Raw genomic sequence first — 10,720 nt, forward strand, 5'->3', positions numbered from 1 at the left:
CAGTTTACACTCATCTACAGGCCAGGACTCAACAGTTTACACTCATCTACAGGCCAGGACTCTGCAGTTTACACTCATCTACAGGTCAGCGGTCACTCTTTCAGGGATGAAGATGTTCTCATCCTTGATAGAGAAGAACAGTGGTTTAATAGAGGAGTAAAGGAAGCCATTATTGTGAAGAGAAACTGTCCATCGTTAAACTGGGACGGGGGTCTCCGGGCTCAGTTGTTCCCCTCTTACAATGCTGTTATTGTTAGTATGACTCAGCCACCTGTGAACAATAGGTGCTAATCAGGGCCATAATGATCTATTGTTAAGCTGATGATCCTCTTTTGTATGTGAAAAAACACTGTTGATGGTCATCGTTAAACCTGTTTGTCCACCATGTGGAGGCAAACGTTTCATTAATGAAGAACCTGTCCAGAGGACATACTTATTTTTTTTTTTCTACCTGGAAATCCTGAGATGCAGCCGGACATCCACTCATTAACTGTTATTTTAGTTAAAGCAGTTTTTTCTTTTCAGACAGATATGTAACACAAGAATTGACTTTTAAAAAGCATCTCAAAGTCACAAACTGTAAGCTCTTTAAAAACACACCTTCTGCCTGCCTCGGTGTGTGGTCTGGATGGACCAAGGCGGTGAGAAGGGGCAAAGCCAAAACAGATCTAATGTACCTTTGTGTCTCAAAACCAGGTAGTAACAGAGTCAAAACACTTGACATGTACAGAAAACCTGGTGCAGAAGATCAATACTGCTACGAAGTGAACATTTAACGATGTGCAAACAGCCAGTCACAGCATTAAAAACAATCAGACTTATTAGGAAGATAAAATCGATGATGACACACAGCAACGTATTAACTAAGTTAAACTAAAGTTAATTCATCATGTTTTAAAAATGTTTAAGGAGATGTGCTCCACATCAACACACAGCTGAGTTCTGCTTAGTGTCTCTTTTAGTTCAATGAAGCTCATTTCGTTTCTGAAAGGTCACATCTGTGTGGGACACACAGTCCATCAGTCATTTATGAACAGCCAGAGGAAACCTAATGAACTGCTCTGCGCTGCCATTTTGCAGAACTGTTAGGAAAGAACCCTGTGATATTTGTTTTAGAAAACTTTATAGAAATGAATAATGCCTAACAATCAAATGAATCCTGAACACTAACCAGCAGGGCAGTTGACAGCAGCAGCGCTGCCGGCGTTGGGGACAATAAACAAGGACTGAATGAAGGATCCCAGAGCATTGACGATGTCTCTGAACACCTTAGTGGAGTGCTGCTTCATGTCGTATGACTGACAGAAGGAACTGAAAGAAGAAAACAAAGAGTTTATAGACACACCAGCACAACAAGGAAGCAGCCAATAGATGGTTCTCAAATGACGTAGCGACATGCAGATCACGTGATCAAATCTCCATATTCATGGGCACGAACGTGAAAGAGGGGATAGTCTAGCAAGGGTTCTGAACCTTTTTGACCTCGGGGCCCAATTTGTTGAACATAAAGTGACACGAGGCCCAGTCAGACATTACCAGTGTATGGATCAAAATGATAATTATTCTAAACCTTGGTTTAATTTTTATTGTATTTACATCATAACTAAACTTTATTAACTAACATTACTAAATTAAATACACTTACAGTTTAAAAGTAAAACTGCTGTCAAATAATCAAAAGACATGATTATAACAAACATTTTTATATTGTAACCTGCCCATAACAATTATTTGAACAAATACAAAGGTCAGTCAACAGACCACTCAGGCTTATCAACACAAAAATATGTATTTTTAACATAATAACAAAAATAGACAATTAAAAATAATTAAAATTGTGGGCATAAAATAAATAAATTAAAAATGTTTAATGTAAACGTTTCAACAAAATCTGTAAAAATAAATTTGATAAAGTACAAATGAAAATACATAATTTTTAAACTTTTACAACCAGAAGCTGCTCTTCATATTAGTGACAAACAATAACAACAGCTTTTTGACAAGTTTAAAATGTCTTTAAAACACATTCAAAATGTTTAAAAATGATCTACAAATATTAATTTAAAGTGCAAATTAAAATATAGCTGTATCTACAACTGTATTTGATAATGTTTTGAACTTTTAAAATATTTCATGGTAAAAACAGAAGCTACTCTTCATATTAGTGACAAACTGGTGTTTTTTGACAAGTTACCTTCATTTTTGCTTCTACTTTTCATTTAAAATAAGTTTCCATTCTCAGCAGGTTTCTAAGGTTCTTCTTCTACATATTAAAAAAGTTGTTAAACATCTGAGTGGTGCACTACTGCTACTAGTGGTGAGAAAGTGTATTGCACCTTATTCAAAATCGATGCAGTCCCACGGCCCTCTGAGGCCCAAAGTTAAAAACTGTTGTTCTTTTGAGGCCCTCAAGGTGGCGCTCACGGCCCACATGTTAAGAATCTCTGGTCTACAGCACAGAAATGAATACAGTCTAGATTGTTTATGTAATATGTTTCGATTATACGTTGTTTTAACAGTCATGGAGCAAGTTTGCGTTGGAGTTGGTTACAAAACTGTGCTGCTCGTGTGGCAGAGAAGCGCTCTTAAAAAAATGACGACTGAGTAAAAACACCAAGGAGAAACAGAAATGTCGGCAAAGCGACGTGATTTTGTAGCTGGTGACAATCAACCACAAAGATTTCACCCTCCTCGGGATTCCAGAGTGTGTTCAGATCACTCCTACCATGGTTAGTTACCGCATAGGACGTTAATTAACTTTAAAAAAAAAAAGGTTGCGCACAATGAACAGAAAAGTGTCTTGAACATTATGTAATCTACCTTTGTAAACACAAACGTAGGATACACTGACAGTATCAGATTATAATCACAAAAAGCTCCTGCAGTATGTACCCATTTGGAGTATGTAAGATATAGTTACTAATAATATCAGAGAAAGTCGCACAGAGTCATGTCAACACAGCCTGTGTGTTGGCTCTGCAGACTTCAGCAGCTCGTAAGGATCGTTACTTTCAATAAAGCTAAATAACTTGATTTAGATTTATCATCCAGTGGATCCTTGGGTGTCCTGAAAGGCACGTTTTAAATACAAAGTATTATGATCCTGGTCATGCTCATTTGTGTTGTTCAGTGGCCTTTTTGCATTTTTTCTCCCTTGCTTTTATGGTTTTCCCATTTTGGTTTTATCACTACAAGCTAAATGCTAGCCCACGAACAGGGTGCGGAGGGTAAAAAGTCCCAGATGATGACGTCATTGAGAACCATCTATAAGCACAGAGCAGCACAGGGTAATGTGGTAAAACCTGCTTCAGCTTATCACAGGCTTCATTTAAATATCAACACTGCAGACAGGTATTTATTAAGTTGGGGAATAGTGTTTGAGACTCAACTGTTGAAATATGCGTTGTTTATAGATGGTTTTGGTTATTTACCATAATAAATGAGGCTGTACACACAGTCTATGGACTGATTCCACAGCCACCGCTCTGAGCCACTGTGGCTTCTCCCCATCAAGAAACTTCACCAGCAGAGACAAGAAGATCTCACACTCGGTCACCTGTAAAACACACGCACACACGCACGCACAGATTGTATCAGATTGGGAAAAACACTTGACCAGTTTATAAGATAAAATAAAAATCAAATACCTAAACACTAAAAGGTTTTAGGGTTCAGTAGCTTGGAGAATGTTCCCAGTCAACATGATACATTTACACTTCAAGTACTGACAAAACACCAGAGAAAAAAACAGCTTTGATTCATTCAAGCTCATTAAATCACCCAGTGCAGAACAAAGACACCTCCACTTCTCAGACAGAACAATGCTAAACAGACTAGATAAATAAAGTGCATCAGCTTCCTCACACAGAACTAACATATTATGCAGCAGTTTTTTTGGGACTGGCACCTCACCAATAAGCTGTAGAAGTGCTTGATGAGGACTGAAACCACTCGCAGTAACCTCATGCAGATGGGAAAGTAAGGTTTCTCTACAGGGGCTGGTGCGGCAGCACTGCCGGTGCCCTGCCGGAACTTGATGTTGGGAGAGAAGAGCTTGATGACGAGGGGGCACACCCTTTCTTTCAGCAAGAAACTGAACTCCTGGTGCTGAGTGGGGAACAGACGAGGGCATTGGACCAGATGGAGCATAGCAGCACACACATTGCTATAATTAATGATAAGAATGTGTGTGTGTACCTGTAGAAATACGCCAGGGAAGTCATTGAGAACAGATTCGAGCAGCTCCAGGCCAAAAGTCCGAGTCATCTCCGTCATCCCCACCAGCCAGTAGGGGGCGTCAGCATTCACTAACTGGCACAAATCCTGCAGGCAAAAGCAAACGGCATTCAAGACAAAAGGATTGTTGTGTCCCACAGACATCACGGTGCACTGACTGAGCTCTGTAGGGAGAACAAACATCCTCACACAAACGGATTCTGTTGGTGGACAACAAAAGAGGACTTGGAGACAGGGAACTATTGAGCATTCAAAATTTTCTAATCTAATAGTGATACGACCACCCATACTTATTGGCCTCTTTTTAAATCACAGGAAAACAACTTAGTGCAATGATTTTACTCAAGCCATTACAAATGAGGGGGTGTAGCTCTGTAGAGTCCTACTGCCCCCCGGTGGATATACCTGAAACAGCATGTATGCATCCTTGGCGCTGGGTCTCAGAGTACTAACGGACCGCCTATTGGTGTTTCCTTGGACAGGAGGAGGTTGCTCCACAATACCTTGAGGTTAGACACAATGTCGATTATTTGTGTTGAAGCAACACAGCAACAAATACCAGGAAATTAAGTTAGGATTTAAAAAAAAGATTTGTACTTATGTCTTGTCAAAGAACTAACTATACTAAACCTTCTAAATACTGTATATTCCTTTATTACTAAAATTTCTATCTTTGCATCAACTCCTTTACTTTCATGCTGTCTAACCTTTAAAGCGCTCGTCCTCTGCCACCATCCTCTCAAACACAACTGTGACGACTTGTCTGACGGTGGCAGCTGCCGTGTTGTTGGTGATGTTGTCCTTGGTAAAGTGCAGACGGAAACACAACACGATGGCCTGTGCAATGAAAGAACTAAATTAAACTAAACTTTAAATGAGATTAATTTAATATAAACACATGAAAATCAGCACAAAGATAAGGTGCCATGCACAAACTGTTGGCTTTGATAAAGACAGATGCAGTTTAATGAAGTAAGATAACTCAGCAGAAAAACGTGAAGATTAGAAAAGTTTCAAGTTGTCTTGAATAGATAAGCACAGATAAAAGAGTAAGGTGGTGTTGGCCTTGTACCTTAGAAAGAACTTCATCATGAACTACTGTGTTGGTAGTCAGCAGGACCAGAACTGTCTGTAAGAGTTTCAGCTCCTCCAAACCGTTTTCCATCAGCTGCCACAGCATGTTGATGATGTTCCCGGCTGCTGCCTGGTTTAGACACAACAAACACATCATCGTCTTAAAACTAAAACTACCAACAACAGTGTGTGTTTATGACACATGACTCAGACACACATATGAAAAACAAACTACTCTGACAAGGTAATGGTTCTTTCAATGGAGCAATGACATTAAAAGCTTTCCCAACACAGAAAACTGAGCAACCAAAAGCAATCTGAAGCTGATGTTAAGTGACACTAAAGATCCTTTTAGGGGTAGAGTTGTCCAAAACAGACGTTTTTTCCTTGGATCAGTTCTATACAAAAAATAGTTTAAGAGTGTATTCACATGAGCAAAGTCCTATGGTCCACTTGTTTGGTCCGGACCAAATAATGGATTATTTTTTTCCCTTTGGTGCGGTTTGCATTTACATTGTGCTTTTTGCAAGTGGACTATATAACAAAGGCACGAAGGTGATGTTCATAATTTCATTGGACAGAAATGACAGGGGCAGGACAGAGCACAGAGCTGGAAAGAAAGATGGTGCTGTTAATACATCTGACTATTCAAGAGCAGCTCATTCAGTGGCAGTTTTGCAAAGATATACTTATAATTTTGGGACGTTGTCAAATGCGTTCCACAACCTAAAGGAGACAAGATGCTCTGCGTTCCCTGACCCACAACGGCTCATTGTTTATAGTGCAATGTTAGTGTTAGCAACACTGAAAGGCTAATCGTTACCACGATGCTTAGCAACACTGGCTCGTGAAGTCCAGAAAGGCGCATATTTCCTGTAGTTGATTCAGTTCGAGGCCAGTCTGTATTCACACCAGTAGCGACCTAGGGTTGGGTAAGATTGGCAAAAAAAATTATCACAATTAATTGTGGTATTTAGCCAATAACGTTTAATTTGAAGATTAATCCCCTGGAGTCCCCGGACACTCTTATGTCCTAGCCACATGACCAATTTAATGGGAACGATTTGCTCTTCATAAAAATCTGTTCCAAATTATGTAAAAATTACAGACTTCAGGCTATAAATCAAATTTTTAATTGTGTTGACAGATAAATAAATTACAGAACTTTTCTTTTTAATGTTCGTCATATTTGAAGCGGAGAGGAGCACCAGTCAGTCTGCCTGGTGGCATTAATCGTATTAATCAAGTGTCAAAAAATAATGGATTAATGTTTTTCTGACGATGAATTGCACACGATATGATTATGCCCAACCCTAAGCGAACCGCACCAGAGTTTGTTTGGAAGCAGACCCAGACCACCTCAAAAATGGGTCTCAGTCCGGTTGTTTGATCCACACCAGGGTTCACGAGTGTATTCACACCTGCATAAAAAGGTCTGGACCAACGGGGGAAACAAACTTTAGTCCGTTTGAAACAGACCAAATGTGTCAGATGTTAATACACCCTAAACCACAAGTAAACTTTTAACCTCGTAAAGAAAATGAAAATAAAAAATAATTTGCAAACCCTTTTTTATTTTTGGAAATCATTTTAATTTTATTTGAACTGCAAAGTTTTGAAATTTTAAGCCACAATCTATTGTTTGGAGGACTCAACCTAAATCTTTAGTTTTCTCTGATTACAGATTTTTATTTTATTTTTTTTTTTTATTACAGACACCTTACAGGTCTCCAGAGGTTTGGAAAAACACAACTAGGGCTATACAATATATCACAAATGTATTGTCTTTGCAATAACAGCCTGTGCAACAAGCATGTAGCAGAAAACGGCATAAACAGCAATAAATGTTTGGACCAAATGTTTGCATTCATGCATTTTGTCAGCATCAGTCTGATGAACAAAATGGACCGGAGAGGCCACATCAACTCAGAGATCAGTGTTGGACAACTGAAATGAGAGAATTTGCAGACGGATTTAAGTTTAACTTGTATTTAAAATTCTTTAACTTATTTTCAGATGTTTTTATTATTTATGAAAATAAATGATGGTAAAGGGCCCAGTATTTACAGCATCAGAAAATGTCATTAACAAACAGAACTGCATGCAGTTTGTTGTTTCACTGCTAATAAACAGCAGTACGTGACTAGTTGCTCTTTTTATAAAAAAAAAACTCATGTTGAAATGGAAATGATGTAGTTGTTTGTTTGCTCTGAGCCCAGAGCAGAAAGACAACACTGCATGCTGAAGTTTTCTTCATTTTCCGCAACTCGTATCATCATCGCAATACTAAGCACTGCTATCGCCCATCGCAGGTTTTCTACAGCCCTACATACAACCTTATTTCCTGATAATATAAACTCTCAATCAGACGTTTGTCTTCTAAATGAAAGAAGAAAATGTTGACAGCTTTGCTCCAGTCTTGTCCCACAAGATGTCTTCCAAGGAGGCACTATTAAGAGGTAACTCAGGGCCTTTACTTCCCCATTAAAGTATTTTCTATCAAGACATTTGGAAACCCCCCAAGGACTGTCTGCGTTTTGTGTCAAAACAACAATCCTGGCTCTCTCTCCAGCGGCACATTAAGAATGTGAATTGAAATGGTTCGGCTTTTTCCCATGTAGCCCTGAGCTTTGAAATTCACAGTTTATGAAGTGGAGCGCTTAGGGAAAAAAAGGTAAATGGATTACAAAATGCAAGTGTGCGTGACTGCTTTGTAGGCTTTTTGGTGAGAGCTAGATGTTGCAGTTTACTGAATGTTACAGTGTAAAAACAACCGTTGCAGGACAAGGATACAGAAGTCAGGGAGAGGGGCCTAAAAGAGGAAAAGATGACAAAATCACGTCCTAAAGTGGAACAGAAACTCCTAAATGTGCAGTTTATCTGACGAAATTGTCCTCAGACATCCAAATGACTGTGCCACAGTAAATGTTACACTAAGATATGATAGTCTGACACAGATCAGTTCACACAGACTTAAAACAAGATATACATTATTTTGCTAAAAGTATTTGCTCAACTGCCTTGACTCACACATAAGCTTAAGTGACATCCCATTCCTAATGCATAAGGTTGAATATGACGTTGGTCTACCCTTTGCAGCTAGGACAGCTTCAACTCTTCTGATGGCTGTCCACAAGGTTTAGAAGTGTGTTTATGTGAATTTTTGACCATTCCTCCAGAGGCGCATTTGTGAAGTCACATACTGATGTTGGACAGAAGGCCTGCCTCTCAGTCTCTGCTAATTCATCCCAAATGTGTTCTATCAGGTTGAGGTCAGGACTCTGCAGACCAATCAAGTTCATCCATACCAGACTCTGCCAACCATGTCTTTATGGACATTGCTTTGTGCACAGTCATGTTGGAAGAGAAAGGGGCCAGCTCCAAACTGTTCCCATAAAGTTGGGAGTATGGAATTGTCCAAAATATCTTGGTTTGCTGAAGCATTCAGAGTTCCTTTCACTGGAGCTAATAGGCCAAGCCCAGCTCCTGAAAAACAACCCCACACCATAATTCCCTCCACCAAACTTTACACTTGGCACAATGCAGTCAGACAAGTACCGTTCTCCTGGCAACTGCCATACCCAGAATCGTCCATCAGATTGCCAGATGGAGAAACTCGATTCGTCACTCCAGAGAAAGTGCCTCCACTGCTCTAGAGTCCAGTGGCGGTTTGCGTTACACCACTACATCCAACGCTTTGCATTGCACTTGGTGATGTATGGCTTGGATACAGCTGCTGGACCATGGAAACCCATTCCATGAAGCTCTCTGTGCACTGTCCTTGAGCTAATCTGAAGGCCACATAAAGTTTGGAGGTCTGTAGTGATTGACTGCAGAAAGTTGGCGACCTCTTTGCACTATGTGCTTCAGCATCCACTGACCCTGCGCCATCAGTTTAGGTGGCCTACCACTTTGTGGCTGAGTTGCTGTTGTTCCCAAACTTTAATTTGGGGTGAGGAAATTTCACTGCTGGATTTGTTGCATAGGTGACAGTTCCATGCTGGAATTCACTGAGCTCCTGAGAGCAACCCATTCTTTCACAAATGTTTGTTAGAAGAGTCTGCATGTCTAGGTGTTTCATTTTATACACCTGTGGCCATGGAAGTGATTGGAACACCTGATTCTGATCATTTGGATGGGTGAGCATTTACTTTTGGCAATATAGTGTTTAAACAATTGTGTTAAGACAAATTTAAATATGCTAACCAGCTGATTTCAGTTTCCTATTTGTGAGGATTCCCACTTTTATTTTTAATATCTGCAATATTTGTGTTTAAAACTAATTAAAATTAAAAGCATTTTACAAACCTTATTTATAGACTGAGGTGTTTGTTTACATATTATTCTAAAAAAAGGGTTGTAGCTATACAAAATAAGTCTTAATGCTATCCTTGGAAGGGGAAAAATTAGACTTTTTAAGTGTATATCACCAAAAACAGCTATGTAACTAGACGATTCTGATCTGATAAGGCTCAATCTGAATGAATTTGTAATCTGAATGAGAGGGTTTGTTTATGCTTATTAATATTCTGAACAGTTTGCGTGTGAATATTTATGCTGATCATGTTATTCTGTTTGTGGAAAACTGACCTGACTGCAAGACTTCTGACTTTCAGCCACTGGTTTTTAGTCTTTTGTGAAAGGATGGGCAGCAGCGCTCTAGTTGCAGAACTTTCAGATAATGATTATTTTCTCCCACTCTCTCATCCGGTAAAGAAGGAAGACAAACAGCATTTGTTGCTTCACTTGTAGCTCAATCAGGGAGTGCAGTAAAGTCTCCACCATTATTAAAACCTGGACCATTCTGGGCTCAGAACACACATTTGAACGTTTGTTTAAGTGCATCTTGGAAGCAGAATTTAAGGAAAGTTCACAACTCTACGCATGTCAGTACTTCTATTCTGAATATACTGTATATATACACACTGCCTGGCCAAAAAAAAAAGGTCGCACACTCTAATATTTTGTTGGACCTCCTTTAGCTTTTATTATGGCATGCTTCTGCAATGTCACAAGATTTATTTCYATCCAACTATTTTATTTTATTTTTAACTTTTCACCAAGATCTTGCATTGATGATGGTAGAGTCTGACTGCTGTGCAAAGCCTTCTCCAGCAGATTCCAAAGATTCTCAATGGACTCTGTGTGGAAAAACAATGTGTGAAAATGATGCCTCATGCTCCCTGAACCACTCTTTCACAATTCAAGCCTAATGAATCCTAGCATTGTCATCTTGGAATATGCCCATGCCATCAGAGAAGAAAAAAATCTATTGATGGAATAACCTGGTCATTCAGTATTTTCAGGTCATCAGCTGACCTCATTCTTTGAGCACATACTGTTGCTGAACCTACACCTGACCAACCAACTGCAGCAAAATAAAAATAAGTTCAGGTGGTGTATACAGTAT

General features: G+C 39.3%; 1 protein-coding gene across 2 annotated transcripts in view; it reads right to left on the reverse strand.

Moving 5' to 3' along the window:
- mon2 (MON2 homolog, regulator of endosome-to-Golgi trafficking) overlaps positions 1-10,720 on the reverse strand; it is a gene marked incomplete in the record, with an annotated part of 79,098 nt that overhangs the window by 50,077 nt on the left and 18,301 nt on the right. For both annotated transcript variants that reach the window (XM_014025240.1, XM_014025241.1), the window contains 7 exon segments: positions 1,172-1,311; positions 3,432-3,556; positions 3,913-4,107; positions 4,198-4,323; positions 4,642-4,739; positions 4,944-5,073; positions 5,309-5,440. In XM_014025240.1, coding sequence (XP_013880694.1) covers positions 1,172-1,311; positions 3,432-3,556; positions 3,913-4,107; positions 4,198-4,323; positions 4,642-4,739; positions 4,944-5,073; positions 5,309-5,440 — 946 coding nt within the window.

This window comes from Austrofundulus limnaeus, unplaced genomic scaffold (assembly GCF_001266775.1).
Source record: "Austrofundulus limnaeus strain Quisiro unplaced genomic scaffold, Austrofundulus_limnaeus-1.0 Scaffold463, whole genome shotgun sequence".
Classification (NCBI taxonomy): domain Eukaryota; kingdom Metazoa; phylum Chordata; class Actinopteri; order Cyprinodontiformes; family Rivulidae; genus Austrofundulus; species Austrofundulus limnaeus.